The sequence below is a fragment of the Ischnura elegans genome, chromosome 1 (assembly GCF_921293095.1).
Source record: "Ischnura elegans chromosome 1, ioIscEleg1.1, whole genome shotgun sequence".
Classification (NCBI taxonomy): Eukaryota; Metazoa; Arthropoda; class Insecta; order Odonata; family Coenagrionidae; genus Ischnura; species Ischnura elegans.
Genome location: NC_060246.1, coordinates 95,309,727 through 95,331,609, shown reverse-complemented (window position 1 = coordinate 95,331,609; position 21,883 = coordinate 95,309,727). Strand labels below are relative to the sequence as shown.

General features: G+C 37.6%; 1 protein-coding gene across 1 annotated transcript in view; it reads right to left on the bottom strand.

Moving 5' to 3' along the window:
- Positions 1–2,266: 2,266 nt before the first annotated feature.
- Positions 2,267–21,883, bottom strand: part of LOC124166642 (mitochondrial sodium/calcium exchanger protein) — a 37,722-nt gene continuing 18,105 nt past the window's right edge. Inside the window, exons 2-15 of the mRNA XM_046544262.1 lie at positions 21,544–21,702; positions 21,381–21,433; positions 15,888–16,048; positions 15,618–15,785; positions 15,374–15,448; positions 11,039–11,143; positions 7,234–7,362; positions 6,537–6,658; positions 6,323–6,455; positions 5,783–5,919; positions 4,508–4,661; positions 3,285–3,365; positions 3,053–3,120; positions 2,267–2,867 (exon numbers count right to left, since the gene is read on the bottom strand). Coding sequence (XP_046400218.1) covers positions 2,667–2,867; positions 3,053–3,120; positions 3,285–3,365; positions 4,508–4,661; positions 5,783–5,919; positions 6,323–6,455; positions 6,537–6,658; positions 7,234–7,362; positions 11,039–11,143; positions 15,374–15,448; positions 15,618–15,785; positions 15,888–16,048; positions 21,381–21,433; positions 21,544–21,702 — 1,746 coding nt within the window. The 3' untranslated portion in view covers positions 2,267–2,666. The remainder of the gene's footprint in view (positions 2,868–3,052; positions 3,121–3,284; positions 3,366–4,507; positions 4,662–5,782; positions 5,920–6,322; positions 6,456–6,536; positions 6,659–7,233; positions 7,363–11,038; positions 11,144–15,373; positions 15,449–15,617; positions 15,786–15,887; positions 16,049–21,380; positions 21,434–21,543; positions 21,703–21,883) is intronic.

The window sequence follows — 21,883 nt, the reverse complement described above, 5'->3', positions numbered from 1 at the left end:
TTTTTTGCCCTATTAAAACAAATGAAGAACTACTTCGCGAATCAGTGGCGGCAATTCAAACTTGCATATGTGGCAGTCAATTTTTTATCTACTCGGTCTTCGACCATTTAATGCCTGAAGGCCAACAAAAACAAGTTAAAACTCGCTTAATAACTGCGTAATAAAAATTACCACTCACTGAATAGAACTTTAATTAATTTTTAATTTATTATTCAGTTAATACTTATGCGTATACGACAAGCCCGGTGTTTAAGAAGCATAGAATAAAATTTGAACAAAAAAATCGCTGATATACTTTCCCTTGTATAATTTTTCCGTACATTAATTATTTTTATCACCTATTATAGCTAAAATTATGAGACATTTCATTCGTACTTGAGTTTAGCATTGGAGGTTTCATGTAATATCTGAGAATTAACCTTAGCCGTTTTAACATCTGCCTGAAATTTCACAATAGAGTATGTAACTTGCACTGGCGAGGAATAGCATCGAAAACTTATGGATTCGGTAAACTAAACCATCAGGAATATAAAACTCAGTTTAAAGCTCTAACATACAGCTTGGTTCATGTAATAATTTATAGTTAAAATTTAAAATGCATTGTTTTCGCATTGATAATATGGACACAAAAACGCACAGCCATTGGCTCCCCACTAGAGTCGTGTGCATGGAGTTAAAAATTAACGATGTTCAGTAACCATGATCATGTGATTGTGTCTGCTAATTTGACTTAGAAAAGCACACTTAACATTACCCATGGAAGTACTTTTCTTCCTACTACATCATGAGGCTTAACAGTGATTTCATAAATTATTTTGAAGACTTAAATCCATAATTTCCATTGACCATGACGTGCAGGAACTTTTCTCGGTGATGAAAGATTCCATAAAACAGTGCACTGTTTCTTTTCTTGCAATGTCATAGATGCTAAGGACTAGCAAAAACAATGTGTTTTACATTGGTTTTAAATTATAAGCATCAATTGTTCTGCGAGTTTTATCAGTTACCCTTGGTTGTTCAGCAGTTCAACACACTAAGATTTGTGAAAAAGCTGACATTACATATTGAACTGAGAACCCTCCACCTGCTGCTGTTAATGTAATTAACAATTGTTTTATTAACAGCTGTTGTCCCCCTGCCACATTCTTACAGAGGTGGATTGTGGGGAAGTCGTAAATGTTGGCTGAAAAATGACTGCAACCCCAATGAACATTGAGAAATTCAATACAGTCCCATTCCACATCAAACTCCTCTTCTGACCTGAAGATGATAGTGGGATCGTTGTTGAAAATGCTGCCCCATCAGGCAACAAACAACCCAGTGGAAGCTCAGAAAATGTTGTCATCTCATGTGCCAGTGGTGGATCCAGGATAGGGACAAGAGGGAGATAGGTTGAGGGGTCGGGGGGGGGGGGGAGGGGGTAACCTCCCTCCAGAAGTGGGGGGTAGGAACAAAATTACCATCATATCCTAGTATAGATAGGATACTCTAAAGGGAGTCAAAGGGATAACATTGGCCCCCTTAGCCCCTTGCTTGATCTGCCACTGACATGTTCAAAACTACAAGTGTTGCATTTGCCACTGTGTTCGGGTCGCAGTATTCCAACTGCCTCAGAATGGGAATACCCCGATTGTTAATTCTCATTGGCAAGTTTTGGGATTTTGAACTTTTCTCGATTAAGTTTGCAATATATTCTCTTAGTTCCCATCCCTAAATTAGGCCAAAGAGTAATCTTGTCTATTAATTTTCTAATTTTAGTACATACATCTGCATCAAACTTCACTTCTGACCTGAAGATGCAACAGGATTGTTGGTGAAACTACCTTGATCTGGACTGGAAATTGGATCTGGTCGCATTTTTTTACTTTAAAATAAATATATATACATATATAAATATATATTTAGTTTAAAATAAATAACCAGGAGTGAATACTCCTGGTTAATAGGTATGTGAAATAATTTGAATAATACTCAGATGAGGAGAAATATCGAATGAGTTGATCATGAATGGATTTTAAAACAAAATCTTTCTCCAGTTTAGTAAACTGTGGTCAAAATTAAATTATTTGGTGTTAAAACAATGCTTAGAAAACACTTTATTTATCACTTGAAGATAAGACATCTTATATAAACCGATAAAATAGACCTTGATGTTGAGTATCGTTAAATAATATTATACATAAATGTACACTAACTGTGCAAAATGCTCTTTTATCAACTTTAAATTATTGCTTTTATAGGCATGAGGGTGGTAAAAATTATTTCATTTGAAGATATAATGACATTACACTTGTCTTTTACTTAAACATGTAAATATAGGATTTACATGAGCAAAACATGAAAATATACATTGCATAAATATACAACAGCCATCAAATAATATGTCTTGATATTAATTCATCTGTGAAACAGAAAAGACTAGTCACAGATTATAAATATCATCTTATAAAGATGCGCAATATTGAAGTTCAGCAGCTCTCTTCAAGTTCCTCCATAAAAAGTTGTATAAAAATTATAACAGGACCATAATTGTCAACAAATGAGGTAGAACTACATTTAATGAACATACCACACATCAGCAGATAAACTGCATCAACATACTAAATAAATGATTAGATCACACCTTAACGTAGATCACATTAAATAGATGCACTATGCCCTTTGGATTATTTAAACATGCTGTATAAAGGAAGATATCCACATTCAAAAGTAACAGTCAATGCCACAAAAAGAACATAAAGACTAATTAAATAATATCCATAACAGCGATTAGCTTTGAATTTCATAGCAGGAAATGCAATGAAAGAGCTGATCAAACTGATGAATATAAAGGCTGTGAGAATTGGAGCAGGTCCACCATAGGTCAACTAAAAAAATAAGAAAAGTGATAAGTCTCAAATGCATTTCAATACTACATTATGTGAGATGAATTTCAAAATGATATAAGTAATGATTTAATATGGTATGAAAGTTTCAAGGGAATAGATAAAAAACTAATTTAAAACAGACAAATTCTTGCTTGAAAAATGAAACAAGTTTTTCTTAGACTTACCAGGATTGGTTCACCATCATTTTGAACACAAGCTATAGTGAACGATACACCAATGCCAAGGAGAGAATCTTTATCGAGAGTTAAGGAAGTTTATGGTATTGCAATGAGATTATTTCATGAAATTCAAAACCAGATATACTTAGCCAGCATATTGAATCAAAAAATTGAAAAGTTGAATTGAAAATTTTTAAATCGACATTTCTCCAGTCATTATAAATTATGTAAAGGATACTAAATAAAGGTCCTCCAAAGCACGCTGAGAACCCCATTCTTTCATACCCTTGTCGAGCAATTGTCAGATCAGTCACAAAATCTGAAATAAATAAAAAAGATTTTTATTAAAATGTATAACATAATATCTAAAGATATAAAAATATTAGAATGTTAAAGATAAATTCATTCCTAAAAGCTTTTTTACATGCACAATATGAATTTTAGCTTTAAGTATTGTTTTTGATTTGATTAATGTTGAGATCAAATCGCTTGATTTGTATGTAATAATAATTAAATGTTTATACATCCGGTATATGGGTGAAAATAGTACATATAACAATTTTTTTGGTGCATTAAAATTGTGATTAAGCTACTTGGGAAGCTAAGATACTGTCTTTCTCAAGAAAGCTCTTTATAAAAAACAGCTGATATAAATAAGCAGTGTTCACAATAGATCATCTTGAATACAACTACTAATGTACCTACAATAATGATCTTGAATAAGTAATCCTGTAAATAGCTTGTGATGTATGAAGTGTAACCTAAATACAGAACCAAGGAGAAACAGGTAGGTATCGTCCAAAGGCTCTCATGAGCACATACAAAGCTACAAAGGAGAGTGATAGCCCAGATAGTAGAGCATTGAGATGCTGATTGAGGGGTTCTGGGATCAAATTCCGGAGAAGCCTTAATAGATCCCCAATTAAATATCCTGAAAGTAGTAGGTGGCCCAAGGAAAATAACTGGCCCCCTAACCCTAGAGGTGTAAATATCACACACTTATGGCTAAGTTTTGGATGAGTTTTACCTTCACCTACCCAATCCAAACTCCAGGTTGTATCACTGAGTCAGTGATCAATGATAGCTACTTCCATTATTGTTTCTTGCTGTCACACATATCTGCTCTGCACTTAATCCAAGTAAGGTAGATATTGATTCAGTCCCTCACGCACTAATTTGGGAAAGAATCTGTGTGTCCCTTACTTACAATTAATCTAGCGGAAGCAGAGTTTTCACGAATGAGGAGGGATTTGCGACAAAGTTTAATTTTGAAAAATTAAATCCCACCTGATGTAAACTAAAAAAATTAATATTCTTAAATATAAAAAATAATCACATGATTTAAGTAACGCTACACATTTTGAAATCACTCTAAAAGAAGTAATTAAGTGTGAAAAAAAGCAGAAGTAATCCACCCAGGTCTGAGGCAGACACTCATTCTGATAGCATAGTGTTACTCACCTCCTATGCTGTTGCCCCAAGCAAGAACAGTCAGCCCTAATGATGTCTCATTTATTTGAAAGAATATTCCAACAGTGCGAAGCAATGAGATGATTTCATTTGCTACCATGTAAATCAGAACAATGGATCCAACAAAACCAAGGAATGCGAATGCCTGTATGAAGAAGAAAATATAATTTAGGCAGTGAAGTTATAACAAAAATTTTTAGGAATATTTTTTTTTTCTTAATCCAGTCATGAATCTTCCTCCATCCATTGGTTTGGTCTTCATTAACCTGACGTATTACATATGAATACACATGGTGAATAGGACTACATATATACAATTACAAACATGCAGTTCGAAGGAGCATCAGTTTTCTCAATGAGATCTAGCAGCTCTACCACTCTTTATTTTACATAAAAGCAGTGCTGTAGTTGGGAAAAAATTTAGGTCGTACTCACCCAAAATTTGCCAACGGCTGAACATGTATTGTACCTTGGTGATGGTTTTCCGGGTTTACACCGCGTTGATACATGTTTTGCGGACGACAGTTTCGGGCGCGTTCCAGCTCCCGTCTTCGGGTCCAAAAATTTTTGCAGATCTGTGATCCTTATTTAGACCTCTGACCTCCTCCGGAGTGAAAAAGATCGTCATCCAACAGATATCTATGAAGGAGTGTATGAAGTAACGTGTTCCTGTGGTTTATCATACATCAGGCAAACATCTAGATCCCTCAAATGCAGAATAAATGAACATCTTAAGGCAACCGAAAAGAAAAATTTTAGTCTTTCTGCGGTTGCAGAGCATGCATGGTCGGAACCTGGGCACGTCATACTTTTCAAGGAATCGAAAATCATCGCCAGGGAAAATAAATATTTCCCTAGGCTGATAAGGGAGGCGATTGAAATAGCGAGTCACCCAAATAACTTCAATAGGGAAGACGGCTATCCTTTATCCTCATCTTTCAAACGGCTTTTCCAACAATGGAATTAAAAAATCAACATCCGTCTGACTAGCTGTAAATAAATAAGGATCACAGATCTGCAAATCATTTGGACCCGAAGACGGGAGCTGGAACGCGCCCGAAACTGTCGTCCGCAAAACATGTATCAACGCGGTGTAAACCCGGAAAACCATCACCAAATAACTAACCGCGGAAGCCTCCGTAATAATGTATTGTACCTATTTGAAAAGGTAGTTTAACCGGTACGCTTATAGCTAGTTGGGATTTTAGGGAGTACGCCGTACCGGCCCAACTACAGCACTGCATACAAGCTGATTTTTCTACTTACAGCATGATAACTGGGTGGTTTCCTATGTTTTGATGTGCAGAAGACAGTTATTGATATTCCAGAGCATACTAATAGCAGTATCACCCAAAATGGAAGTGTTTTGTCTTCAAAATTTGCCAGGAGATTGTAATTAGCCACTGAAAAATGACAAATATGTAAGAGGTTCAACAGGTACTCATAGAAATCATACATATTGACAATTAGTGATAGGAATGGTTTTCATACGCCTCCATTTTCGCTGATGTGAGATGCCTCAACTTGGATCTAATTCATTGCATACAAATATTTTAACATTTAAAAGCAAAATGGAAAATTAAATGCAATGCGTTGTTATGCTACTTCAGTTAAAATTTATCCAAATAAGTCTCATTGTAAATAAAGAATGCAATAGCACCGCAACCAAGAGAAAAAATCTTCCCTAGTCAATGAACAGGGAAAACCTGAGATCCCTCAAAATAGTGTACATGCATCTTTAACAATAAAATGAATTTTCTATACTTCAAGAAATTAATGAAGAACTGCTGTAGCCATTATACTTACAGCCTGTGGCAAATGCACAAAACAGTGGTGTAGTAATGCAATGAAAAACATTTAGTAACTTGCACCATCCATCTCTTTCGGAAGTGTAGTTAACAACTGGAACCAGTAGTTTTAAAATGATGAAAACAGGCATCTGCAATTTAATCAAAAGACACATTAAGCCATGACTCAGCAGCTTTTTAATTCAACATAGGAAATTACTCCTGTTCCTTACCTTAATCACTAAAAAAATACGAGAATACCACCTGGAGTCATACCACGTTTCCTTATTAATTGGGTTGATTTCGGCAATAGCATCCTTCAGTAAATTGCAGAAGTTTTCTCCATTTGTAGCTCCTTATTGTGTTCATTGGAAAAAATACAGAATTAAATCTCATATATGACAAGTATTAATAAAAGCTACAAATTTCTTTCTGCTCAATACCCAGAAAAATTGTGCCATAAAATCAAATTAGTACGATTAATGGATGATCTACCTGTTCCTCTTTCCAAATTCCTTGTTCACAAAATTTTGTTTTTGTGCTAATTCTATTAATGCAATAAAAAATCACTGCAATCCAATCAATTGATTCTTTTTTATTTCTACCCATACAACACCAAATTTCTTAAATCCTATACTGAAAGTGACAAGAGAGTTTGTCATGTTATTTACTTATTAAACCAAATGACCACAGACCCTTCCAATACTGGCTCTTCTATCTATTATGGCACAACAGACTTTTTGAGAGGGAAGCAACTTTCATGACTTATTGAATAAAATTCATCAGTGAGTAACAGTGAGGAAGAATATGTTACTATATAGGAATATATTATAAAAAATATTTTTAATCATCCAACAAACAAAGGCATGAATTTAATTGTGTCACAGAAAGTAACATCAATTTTAAGACCAAATTTTAATTGGTACTCACTAATTATTAAAGGGGTGGTACAATGCTCAACAGCTTCTGAAGAGACTCCATTTCTCAGCCGGTCTCCATCACGAGCCTCGGATAGCAATGCCAATTGACAAATTTGTTCAGCTTGCAACGCAAGATCCACTGAAAGAAAAGCAGAAATCCACCAGCATTAGGTCAGACAAAATGAAATGGGCATGCATCATAGAGATTTTTTACATAGTAATCAAAGAAATGGGCTGTGGCAGAGCTCTTCATTTCAATCGCTGCCACCAAGGCCAGCCACCTGGCCAAGGTCATTGCCCTGGGACCCTGAGGTCCCTGCTGCCACCACCAGGGTACGCAGAACCTAGCGCCAGGAAGGCGCCGCGAGAGAGAGACACTGACGAAAACGGCAACTGAGAAGGACTATCGCGCAAGAGAGACATTGAGCAAGTGTATCGCTTACCATCGCAATAAACGTGGTCGAATTTACTTTCGTGTACTTTATTGAAGTGAGGTTAATTACCACAGTACCCCATAACCCCTACATGGGCCAAAGATGAGAAAATGACAGAAAATTTGTTCAGATTTTTGCCTTTTCTTTTACTACTAAATTTTATTTTACCATTTTATCAATAATTGATCTCCTTTTGCTAAACCATTTTTATAATTGCCTATAACATAAAATATGTACACAGGGTAACACTTAAATCACATACATTTTCCATCAAATTCTCTTTTCCTCAACCATGATCTTGATCCTATGTTAGACTTTCGGCATATAGTGTTACAATGGCATGGTTAACTTGACTTGAATTTAAAATTCCTAACAGATATAATACACAAAAAATTTGAGAGGCAAATTTTTTATACAAAATAGTTAAGAATCAGTGGCGAAGCGTCTGGTCATCACTTGAGTCACCCATGACTTAACTAAAATGAAAAATATAATGATGACTTAAAAAAACATTGGAAAATGACTTAAAGTAGGGCACGATGGCATTTTTTCCGTGTGTTGCCAAAGAAACAATGTAAAAAATATCAAAAACAACTCATGGGTTCGCTCATATTAGGGAAAATCTTTTTGAGGTAATTACACTCCCCACACCCACCCTTGCTTCACCCCTCTGCTGAAGATGGCTATGTCGTTTAGGTAAGCTCCAAAACCTAGCTAGTGAAGGCAGGGCCGGTTCAAGTGGTAACCATAGTATGCAGCCACGTACGGCACCAAGAAAAGGGGGTGCCTAAGCGCTCAGTCCAATGTTCAGTGCTAATCAATTCAGTCCAATCTTCAATATGAATTTTCCAAAATGAAAGCTAGAAAAATCTCTTTTTAGTGTTCTTCGTATAAACTACTTAAGTTTGTTTTAATTTGTCGAGCAAAGAAATGGTCAAATTTCTTGAAAGCTGACTTGTGTTGTATTTATTGATTAATTTGCATTTGTTACTCTGAATTTTTATAAATATTTGTATTTATTTTATAATGTATTCAGAGAGAATCCCTACTTAATCTCAAGTTATATATGAGAGGGGGGGGGGGGGGTGGAATATTGTTTGCTCACTCTAGAAAAATGTCTAGAACCGGCCCTGAGTGAAGGGGTGGTTTGGCCAATGGCCCAGGCAGCAATAAGGAAAAGAGCCCCAAAGGTAGGCCTATGCTGGGCTGCTGGGACACTGGGTCGTATCCCGGTTCCCCCTCCAGCCTGGAAATCTTTGGCGCCCTCCTTTCCGAAACTGACAAATTTTACAGTCAGAATACCAACAATGAGCGGTCAACTTGATTTCAATGATGTCTCCTTTAACAGAATAATTAACACCGTATTGAGTAAACAAAAAATAATTTAAATTAATATAATTCATTCTGGATCATTTCGGCAGTCCTCCCCCTGCATAGTGTGCCTGACGCCCTCTAGCCATGGCCGTCCACCGCAGTGGCGCAGCGAGGGGGGTTTTGGGGGATAAAGCCCCCCCCCCAGAGCTCAGAGAAATTTTTAACATTAATCCATTTTACTTAATTGAATTGATATCGCTAATTATCTAACGATATGATCGTTGGAACATTCTTCCTCATAGAATGATTCTCCAAAGTCGGTCGAACATTAATAGCTTTTCTTGGTTTCGCTGTTAGTAGGGCCCTCTTCGCTTCTATAGCTCTGAGGTGTTTTCCCCGTCCCGTTCCTTCCGCTCCTCTCCTTTCCCAGAGGCGTCGTCGGGCTCCTATCGCGGCGGCACCTCTTTCCTTTTCCCTTCCTCTCCAGCCCCTCCCCGGGTGATCGGGCGTATAAGCCACGGGCTTGGTTCCCGGCCCCGGTGCGTTGTATCCTCGAAGGGTTCGTCCTGAACCCTCATACTCTCTGATATCGCTAATACAATTGTGTAAGGATTAATAAAATACCCCTCAGAAAGCCGTAAAACTCACTATTTTGAACCATTTACCTTAAAATTCCGTAATTTATTAATATCGCACCTACCGCTTATCCTGGTGGGTATTCCATACCCCCACACACACCGGTATCAGTTGCACCTAAACCTCCTCCAGCCTTAATTCCTAGCTGCGCTCCTGGTCCACCGCCCTAAGAACAGGTCCAGCACGGGACTCTCCAAAGGGCAAAAGAGTGTAAAGCGCACGGAGTTATAGTTAAAAATGTGAAAACCATAGAGTTAAAATGTTAAAACTGAACCAAAAGGAAGCGGGATGGAGCCGCCATCCCCGATGTACATTATAATTACGACATTAGATCTTTGAAGAGTGCGAGAAGAAAGACGACGGCGCTTGAGAGCGGTATTTCATACACGCGAGACACTACGAACGGCGAGCCGTAGCTCTCGTATTGTTAGGGTCCAATGAAATTGGAAGTTTCTGAAAGAGCCCAGGGCTTCCAGCTGATGTCCGGGGCTTTAGCCCTGGGGCCCCTGCAGGATCGTCATCATTGAGATCACGATTTGTAAGAGTTGTCTTATCCATGCAAGTTAAATTTCGTGCATTAAGGTACCCTGAAATGTGCCACCCGCCACGCATGCGATGGCTATTAACCCTTTCTAACCCAGAGCTGCTTCTGGGAGAATTTTAATTTCAAGACTTCTCGTTTTAAAAATGTGAACATTTTCTTCTCAATCATAATTATTGTGGCAGCTACATATTTCGCCATTAAACTTTACAGCACAAAAGAGCACGCGGTCCCTTTTCGTGCGGCGGGCCGATATATCGGCTCTTACGAAGTCCATTATTTAATTTCCTATAGCTTATTACATTGCTATAACTTATTTCAGTAAACGTTAACGTATTTTGCCAATATTAACCAGTTTTACCTCATCAATTAAAAAAACACACATGGATATCCAATAAAATGGCTTTGTATTGTTTTTTTCCTAGTCGCTACGTTTTATGAAAATACCCTCTGCATTCCTCGCCAGTAACCCAGGAAGAAGGATAGCACAGAGAGGGTTAAATCTTTACTGAATAGAGCTGAAAATGTATTCACTTTTAATGTTACTTGGAAACAACATTGGATTATACCTAATGTGTTAACTATGCTCGAACGGTACACTTCGGTACTGTGAAGCATCATTAGTAATTAATAAAATCTTCCCAAATATTCCACCACACCATAAACCACATCCAGCAATGGGCTTACTGAAATAGTTGGTAGCCAGAAGTACGTAGTGATAAATATTGGTCCTATCTACTTGTTGCATTGGGGGCCAAACCTTGTCGGTTTCCCAAGGCTTCTGAGCAGAATTGATTAGACGCTGTAAAGTTTGTTAGCCATCAACACGCCCATTTAATATATGCAAAAATTAAAAACCATAAATAATCATAATAAGACATAGAACTTACCACACACTGAGGACTTGGCAGAATGATGAATGTTTGCCAAACTATCTACAGATGCTCTCTTTCTCTCATGCTCCAAAACTTGCCGTAGATGATAGCTTCCCGAAACTGTAAAAAAATAGAGTACAATACAAGACACAGCTAATGAGGTCACAAATTTACTTAATTTTTATATTTCTCAAGTTTATTTTATCAAGAGTTTTATTTTATCAAGAGTTTTATTTTATCAAGAGTTTTATTTTCTCTTACCGGCATGTTAACGAGGAGAAAATATTAAATATATGAGGAACCTCTAGCCCTGATTCGTGTTATAAACAACTAATGTTGGTATAGTATTTGGAGGAAGAAACCGATAATTGAGGTCATTTGCGCCCTGATAAAATGGTAGGGAGGGAATGGTGGAGAGAAACCCGGCGCGCCGGCGCGCCGGGTTTCTCTCCACCGCCGCGGCTTCGGTATTAGCCTATTCCTAACGAAAGGCGCCAAGAGGACCAAGGTTTGACGTCCCATCCGACGGGCGGAGTGTTGCGCTTGAAATGTCCTCCACACAACATTCAAGCAGGGATCGACCAATCTCTGAAAGTCCTCTGCCACCTCCGGGATTCGAATCCAAGCCCACGGGGGTGGGAAGTCAACCCTATTGCCACCACACCTACCTGATCTCCACAAAAAATGTTATCTCTCATTGAGACCTACGGTAGACTTCATCCCCAGAAATAAAATCCCCATCTAAAAGTGCCTTATTCAAAGAATCTCAATGAATGAAAGCCCTCCAAAGATTAAAGTAATCTTCCCCCAAAAATACCCACCATCACCCAATACTGCCCTCCCCCTCACTCCAAACTACCCACTTCCAGAATTCTGCGACCGTGACATTGGTGGAAACCATATATTGTAAATACGTGAATTATTCGTGAGAAAGAGGTAATGAGACGAAATAATCCCAGTCTTTGACTTGATAAGGACATTAAAACGATCTAAGTGAACACACATATAATCCATCTTCCTATTGAAGATATCTAAGTCGGCGGCTCACGCCATGCTCATCGAATTACAAGACCTCAAAAATGCATCAGTGCCAGCGCTCATGCCCAGTACAGACAAATAACATAATTGACCATTACACGACATCACCAATCGATGAAAGTGGGAAAGAAAGGCAAGCACGTCATGCTAAATTCTGTTATCTCAACGTATTATCACTACAACGATTAGAAATAACCAATTACTTATTATTAAATGCACAACTTTGCCAATAAATTTTCACGTTAATATTTAGAAGTTAAGATTCGTTGAGGACTAATGATCGATTATATTTGCACAAAAGCTCTTTTATTCCAAAAATAAAGTTCTCATAAAAAAGCACTAATATAATGAATTTTTAAAAATAAATATAGGAAGAAAATGATTTTATGAATTCAGAAAAAAGATAACTGGGTAAGATTAGAGCAACGAAATAGAACAAAGTGAATATATTCCCTTTATTGTGCAGCTTTCACCAGAGGAGAACGAAAATTAAATATTGCGTCCAATCAGGTTCTCATATGATATTATTTACGAACATCTTAAGAACCGAAGTGAGCTTTTGTACCCACTTTTAGCACATAGAGGTCTGGGCTGGTCTTTTTTCATTTAAGAGAGATACTACACCATTTCGGCCCTCCTTCCTATAGAGATACTCTGAAAGCAGTCATCATTCCTTCGACAGATGACACTTTAAGATCCATTTATAGCTTAATGGATGGAAGGCTAAGTTGCGGTCATATCGATGGCGATGCAGACGCGATTCCCTCATCTTAACACCATTTCCTCATTCCTGCCACAAACCGACACCGGTGGCGGTGAGGTGAGCGGTGATAATTGGTTTATGGCTGGGTCGTAAATGCTTCGGAAAACGAAGTTATCATTTTCCTAAATGTACACGAAAATGGATATTCTTTTCTTCAACGGAAAACGTAGATTAAAATATATTTCAGCCGCCTAATGAACGTTTACATAATCATGTTGAGAGGCTCCTACGGGATTGGAAATCTAAATTAAAATGCTGCAATAGAACCATCAGATCACTGAGAAATGCATAAATACTCGATGTTTTGATGATTATATGGTCTGCCTATGTATTTTAAAAATGCAACAAAGACCACAGAGTTATTTGTAAAGAAGTACGGTTATCAGCGAAAAGGAGTTGTGGGATGGAAAACTGAAACCCAACACCATAGAAAATCTCCCAGAACGTCAGAGAGCGATCAAGTTTAATCTTTGGCACGAGGATATTTCTCTCTCCTCATCAACATCGAGATAATTTGGAAAAGGTAACCTAAAATGCAAAATTTACCTTTTATGATGGATCTAGTACATCACGAATTCACTAGCATAGATACTTTTACAGATCGAACAGTCAATAATTTAGAGCGAGGTGTAGCTAGTTTGAGAATCAAATTAAAAACGGAAAATACAACAGAAAAATGTATGAAATTTATACGTAACATGATTATTTTATTAATTTTCAACGATCTTGCCGAAGGAAAAGAAGAGTAAGTACCTTGACTTAATTATCACTTTTCTAAACATTTTCTTCAAGATGTGACGGCCGAGTTTCATATATGGTAGCGAATGAAACGAAATACGGTTCACAGGGGATGATGCATAGATATATTTAGTAAGGGATTATAAAAAAAGTTACGTCCCATATTTCAATGAATAAGCATCATCTTCAGGTGTAATATTCAGGGATAAGTAAATGTCTTTCAGTTGAATATTGAACTGAAATACCATGACGTCACCAAAAAAACGCTCCTAGTTCTTATACGCAAGGATAAAGTTCTCGAGTTCTTATGGAATATCTTATTCGAGATCTTTCCTATGAAGGAAGAACTTTTATCTTTTCTACTATGGCCTGAAATATTTTTGACAAAAATCAGAATCGGAAGCACCAAACCTCTACACACCCAAGCCTTACCTTACCCCAATGCTACCTTCGTAAGTGAGCGGATAGGAATGGCATTTATCTTTCTAAATATATATGAAAGAGGATGTTTGTTTGTCTGTCCGCTATGCGTTTACATTCGGCTGCACGGATTGCGACCAAAGTTAGTAAATCTCATACTCCCAAACCCTAAGGGCTACTTTTGGTTGCGTCCTTAGCGTCGTTTTCTCATTACAGTTTGTTGCATCACATCACACAACTTCTGCGATTGGAGTAAGCACACCTATTGACACGCTCAAAGGGAAAACATAACTCAAAGGACATAGCACACGCCTATTCATCCTCTCGGTGCAAACCTTTTTGCTGGGGTATACGTTCACACGATGTTTTTGGTCTACGAACGTACGCACACGTAACGATGAATGTTTTGGAGCGGGGTATAAGCTGATCCCGTGCGCGTTATACGGAAATAGTTTTTTCCATTGTTTACTGTTCAGCGTCTTCCGCTCACCGTGTCACTTCAATTTTAGTTAACCGTCAGATGCATCGTGGTGGAGGGAGGTTCCAAGTTTCCCACTCCTCTGGGTACTATCATTCCCGAGGAACGCCGGGTGGCCAGCAAGTTAAGTATGAATAGGAGAAAGTAGCCGGGATACGCAGGTTGAATGGGGAGATGATTCACTGGACGATTTCAACGGAAATGGTCAGTCCACGAGGTAAGTTGTGAGACGATGATCTAAATCCGAAGAGCACCGGCGTATGTTACCCTCGGAATTGTTGTTTTCATCTGATGCTGGAGACTATGGTAGCATGTCCCCATTTGATTTCACGAGATAGTGCGCGGCGGAGAAAATAATGAAAGCGAGGAAAAATAAAGATAAGGGTTGCTATGGTTGAAGAGCACCACCGTCCAGTATTAAAACATTTTTTATCGAAGGACGTCTTCAAAAATGCTGTACGTGGCCAGACACACTTATACTGCTTGAAAATTCATACCCCAATTTTCAATAATTGATTTTTCATACAAGTTTTAGCTGTGAGCAATTCAATGAGCTATAACACTTTTCATTGGACAATATTTGATCGCAAAATTACCTGAAATGGAAGTGGATTCTTACGTATTAATCACAATTCATGTCCGGAACCTATCGTGATGTATATACCTATTACGTAAAAAGAGACTTGAAAATTTGCTCAATCTCTTCGAGTTGGGACACTAGATACAGGTATTCATCCTCGTTGTGTCCACGTTCCTTGTTTTTTTTTGACAAAACATAAACGCAAACACGACCAGAAAGGTGCATGCATAGGCTATTTTATTTTATTAGAAATTACTTTCAGGACACAAATCAAAGGTTACTAAAATCTTTATATGAAATTTGAACAAATGAAAGAAAATTTCTATACCTTACCTTTATGCTTCCACCGCTCGCAAGCTCTCCCTCCCACAACGACTATTATGTAGAAGAAGTAGAGAATAACGAAACCTGTAAAAGGTTAAACGAATCGTATCAATTTCAAATCGTCTAGATTTACCAATAAATTCAACTAATAACACTCATTAATTAAAAAAAATTATGAATACTCCTAGTAATTAATGCAAGTATGTGCGACTGCATATAGCACATGAATATGAATTTGAAAAAATTAACTCACCGATAGATTCCCACAATGAGATCTTCCCCTTGTAGAAAACATAAAAAGCCCAGAATGCAGCTCCCATGTAGAATATCGTGTCCCGAAGGAATGGGCGTTCCATTACCACGAAAGGACAAATAATACATATAAGACCAGCTACCACTGTTGTTACAAACATTCCTGAACCTGTAAAGCGTCAATTGAGAAAATTATTCATGAACAGACTTTAGATAGTAAATTTGCCATTTAACTGAAAAGAACTCGATTTTAAAAAATTGTAAATATTACCGAATAATTCTCCGTAAACTAGCTCGGTGCGTCCCGATGCTGCACCCGCGACCGCAGTAAAGACATCAGGAGATCCATTTCCAAAGGCCAAAACAGTGACTCCCGCGAGGTTTTCAGAGAGTCTCAGGATTTTGGCAATCACAGTAAGTGCAGGGCAAAACCTTGAGAGGAAGTTACATGAAATACACAAATAATGTAGTTTCACTGGTAACCATTCTCACGCGCAAACGAAAAAAATAACAAGAAATCGCCATGATTGTCACCGAAGCAAGGACATTGACTCAAAAATATTTCTTGGGGTGGTCAAAAGTCAGATAAGTGGAAATAATGAGGTCATATTGCCTTTTGCAAGGCTAAAATCATGCGGGGAATTACAGACATAATTTTACAGTATTCATATCCCTCACGTGAATTATGCCATGCACTCCCATCTCATCAAATTTACTTGATAACTTACACCACTTATTTCATAAAACCTATAAAATTTCCAGCTTGTTTTTCGAGTCGACGAGAAAGGGATGTGTGATGCCGCAAAAAGACTCAAAGTAATATGAAGAATTCTCGCAGAAATAATTGGTGAGAGTGCGTGTGAGCAAAGAATTAATTCCACACTCTTGTATTACCTACTGCAGCCACTTTAAACGCCTACCAATGAGCCAATACGCCTACCTGTACTTTTATTCAATGCCTCCTTTTCTCTTGGGAAGCCGATAAAGCTAATACGTAAACATATCCAAGTAAATATTACACATTTTCCCTTCTTGATTTATTACAATTATATTGTAGAACTCAACTTCTGGAAAGAAGAAAATAATAGCGAATTTGGGAAAATATTCTCATGGGACATTAATAGGTTTCGCTTCCCTCATATATCCCAAATACGAAGAAAGAGGAAATTGCCAAAAGGCAGGGGCGGATCCAGGATTTCTTTCTGGTGGGGGCACAAGCAAGGCCATATCCAGGATTTTGTTTTTGGGGGAGACACTGGGGTACCTCGTTATACAAAACGAGCTCAATGATAATGGGACCGTATTAATAATGTTGCATATTTTTTAAGGGTTTAGGGGGGGCCGGTTCCCCCGTGCCCTTCCCCCCTCTAGATCCGCCTATGCCAATAGGCTCGCCGAACAAAATAAAGTTTACTCTTCCTATCGTTAAACACACTTCATCGGTTAAACCTTCTTTTATAACTATGAATTTAAACTATTCAACTCATATGTGCTTTTGTAAAATAATAACATCTGAATTAATCCCTCTCCGAAAACTAAACGACATTCTATGTTTTTCATAAACAAAAAAGTATAAAAATATTTCATCGAGATATGGATATTTTGAGACAGATTGTTATGTGATCTAATGGGCGCTTATATAACTTTATAACTCCTAATACAATTCACTAAGAGGCGCGAATTCAAATGCATGTGTGGGATCCCCACATGGATGGAATATCAAATAATGCGGCATTCGTGTTTGAATGCTCTTCTGCTCTCTCCTGCAACATCACGACAAACGCGAATGAATAAATAGTCTCACTTGGATATAATGCTGAGGTCGCTACGTACAACACTGCTTTTATTTTCTTCCGAAGACATCGATACTGACACATCTATGGGAGAGCCAAGAGCATACGGCGTGAGACAACGGGGTAGCGTGTCTGCAGCGCATAATTCATACCACTCGAAGAGCCGTTACGCACGGAAGCGAAGACGATTCGAACGCCTTGATCAAGTAGAATGCACAGATGAGAGACGAATCTAATTGTTCACCGATCATCAACTGCTCGCCGCAGAGTGTGCATTTGAGTTTAAGAAATGGAAAAGGGGGACAGAAGTCACATGGAGGAGAGAGATAAATTACCAATGGGCAGTTTAATTTAAATATCGAAAGAACATCGATTCCGTGACCTCGGCGATACTTATTATATCTGTTAGTTCAACTATTCTTTGACCATCTAACATACTTCAGTTATTATTTATGTAAATTTAGTGTTCTTGAAGAATCAGCTGTGTCAGTAGTCAGTTGGAAAAAACCGGCACAACTCCGTAAATGGCTTGGAATCCAGAATTACATGAGAGACTAAATAAAGAGGAAACTTAATTCTTAAAGACGAAATATAAACTATATTACTGAATATCATCACATTAAATTAGGAGGTATACATTAAGAGGTATTTTCCTAATATTCCTGCTTCGTGATGCCATGGAAAATAACAAAAAAATTAGCCTGTAAGATCTCGGATCTTAATGAAGAAGCATGATTACAACCATGAAGAAATAAAACTATACCGGTTAAAAAACATCGTCTGATTTACAAATCATGGCATAGTATTTGGGTCAGTTGTGTGCGGCAACTAAAAGCATTAGTTACGGGAAAAGTTATGTTCGAAAGAACATAAATATATATGATAATGATACGGAAGCGAAGGAAAATGAAGGAATCCCCAGGTATTTGCAGTGTGGTTTCCTAAAAACCACACATTTTATAATTAGCCACAGTGTATAATCAGGACCAGTATTCCAATCTAGGAGTTCTTCTCAAGAGATCTTACGAAGCATATAACCTCATTTGGTAAACAAATGTCATCAATACTTATGCAGCCACCACAACATCGAAAAAAATTAATCCTGCACCAGTGTCAGTAACAAACCCGGAAGACGATGGAGGAAAAAAACTCAGGATTTATTGTGGAAGAAATTCTGCTGGCGAGGAAAAGTTTCAAACAACAGGCGCCAATGAGAGCGAACAGGCGGCACAACAACAAACATGAATACACGATTGTGATGTGCTCCGAAAACACCATTGACCAGAGCAGTAGTGATAACCTCCGCCGAGGTCACAATAAACCCGATTAAAAAATTCCGTATACTTTTTTCGCCCATTTCATAAGCGGATCCTCAAGTAAATCTTCCTTGAAATCAATCAAATAGTAATGGCCCAATTATAGGGATCCTGCGGTTTTACTTTGGAAACCTTAGCAGTTAGCATGGCGATTTTTGACTGGGAATGCGGGAACAGATGAATGAGAATTTAAAAATAATACGAAATTGAGTGTAATAAACGAAAATCCGAACCCATAATTTACTCATTCGAATAAGAAATTTGATAAGCTTGCTTTTATCGCAAGAAAGGGGCTATAAATGAGTCAGCACCCAAATGGAGCAATTTAAAAGTCGTAACGACATCCCACTGAAAGGCGGATTATTTTTCAAGAGTAGGGGAGGGTTTTAATGTCTGGTGTATGTAGGGTAAACGAAATATTTTATTTCTTTTTTTTTACCAGAGACTACCTGTTTAGTAACAAACTTACACATTTAAATACACCAGAGAAAATGTTATAGTTTAAAAGCAATGAAACTTATATTCATTTTATCCATTGTGTGTGAGATCCTATTTGGAGAAATGCTTTATTACATTTAACTATTATGACCGAATTGGAGATTTGATGTACAAATCAAGCAATTAAAAGGGAATGCAAATGGATGAAATGGTATCCCCAAGGCCCTAATCTTGATAGGCAAGGAGGTAAGACATAGAGAATAAAGGAAGGATTAGGAAGGCATCAGAGAAAAGATTACAAGTCCGTGTCAGTAACTCAATAACAAGAAAGCAATCTTTCACTCATTGTCAGACCTGAGAGAACACAGAGAACTTAGAGAAATTCACACAAGCAAAAAAATCTAACGATCATCTTACCCAATCACTCGCGTAATTACCTCTCTCATTCACTCCGGTAAATCAAAAAGTGACCCTCGTGAATCCCTTGCACTCGCACATGAGTGAATGAAAAGTTCACACTCGGTCATTTTTTACCTCCGGATTGGAAGTATATTCAGTTTGTTTTTTCTAGCTGATTGTATTCCTTGCCTTAGAATAACATTATTTTGGATTTTAGTCGACAGAGAAAAGACCAAAGAGAACATGTGCAGGAGGATTACGAATGGAATTAGCACACTACGATGTATTTGGCCACACCCTTTACTTCAGCATGCCTCATTGGTCAAGAAAAAGGAGCAGCAAACATCATTTAACATCTTATTTGTCCCCTTTTACATCCCTAATGCCCATCGTAAGGGTTGTGCAGGCTGGACGTTGAACCCGACCAACAGATAACTGGCTACATAGAAAATTCAGGAGAACGGAGTCACGGAGTATTTATCTGCTCAACGGCGTTGTTTATTCCTCTCGGGCAACAAGTATACACAAACATCCTCAAGTCTTCTCTCGAATGGCTCCGAAATAATGACATCGATTCACTTGACGTTGCCCGAAAGCAATGGGTCGAATGCGTCATATGAGGATATAATCTACCCGGTTAAGAGGGTCTTATCATTCGTTGCCCTGAGTGGAATATTTTTGATGCCACCATCTCTGCGATGGAATATTTCCAGATGGACTCATACCAATACTGCCTGGAATCCTCAAAGGCAAGAAAAACATTTTGGAGGAATACGCTGGGATTTCGACATACCTCATCTAATAGGGTGCGCTACCTCGGCAGAAAGGATTGCTGCAGACCATAACATTATCCATTTTCGTTGCCTAACACTGGCGATGAAGTTCTACCTTCAGTTTTTAGTATTTTTTTAAGAAAAGGTGGATCATTATGGCAATTACGAAACATTTTCTAATTTAATTTAGATAAAAGTGGCTTCCAGCAAAACGTTTCCTCTTCCTTTTTTAAACTACTCTCATGAAGTTCTTCGCCCAAGGAGGACATGACGGAAAAGCAGCAAATGTTGATGCTATATCTTCATATGAAAACGGCACATTATTCCATTTCGATAACGGTTTTCTCTTTCTCTTTTAAATAATATAAAAATTATGATTATTGTAATTCTCTAAAGAATAGAAATTCCTCTTGTACTAGCCTTGTACGGAGTTTCTCCAAAGAGGTACCAATATTCCAGATAACAAGTTATTCTAACTTGTAATTATGATGTGAATAATAATTCTTCTAATTATTTTTATACAATTCTGCATACGGTATAGCAATACAAACGCATTTTTCGAAGTTTTTTCTCTCATGCACGGGTCCAAGGCGGCGATGGGGACCATAACTCGAAACCGCTTATTGTGTTTTCTATCCTGCAATTTAATATTTTTAAATGCAGTAATGCGTTCATTCCCCCGAAAAAGTATGAGACAAATCGAATCTATAACGTTTCGATCTGTACACGCTTTCTGCCGAGGTTTAATAATATAAAAATATAATAATATAAAATTATAATGATAAATGAAGAGCCAAATAACGAGATAAATAACAAAATAATAAAGAGATAAATAACAAAATGCCAAAATGCCATTTTGGCATTTTGTACCTGGTGACAGCGAAGTAAGGTCGCTGAAACGCGTCGTACCAAATAAAATTACTGTGGACATGCACTAAGTTTGCTCTTCATTTATCATTGTATCATCATGTTCCACAACATCTCGCCGAACACCGTTGAATACATAAAATTATAATACATCTTAACGTTTAATAGCAATACTTACAAGCTATCAGCCGTTGTGCCCAGAGCAATGAAGAGAATTAACATCCAGAACAACTGCGAAATAATGAGAAAAGTTTGTGATAGCAACCAAAATATTTTCAGCAATAGAGTTATACTCACAAAACCCGAAATTGTGACAAATTCAAAGGGATATTAATACATACAATGGTAAACAGGCCGATGAGCTGCTGGCTAGGATCAAATGAGCAATAAATAAAGGTTATATATGAAATCAACGCCTCTCCATAGGTGCAGTCTTCAGTTGCTTTCACAAAGTCACACTGGGCCTCAGGAGTAATGTTTTGGATGGAAAAGCATTTCTCCTGTAAAAGTAGAAATTCATTGGATTAGAAGAAATTCTATTTTTAAAGGTAACAAATATGTTATATGAGAAATATTTCGAAACTGTTCTAAGGCTACATGAAAGGCTTAAGGTTAAAAGTAATCATTATGCGCACTTTCGTAAAGATATTTGGTTCAGTAAATCACTGTAAATAATAAAAT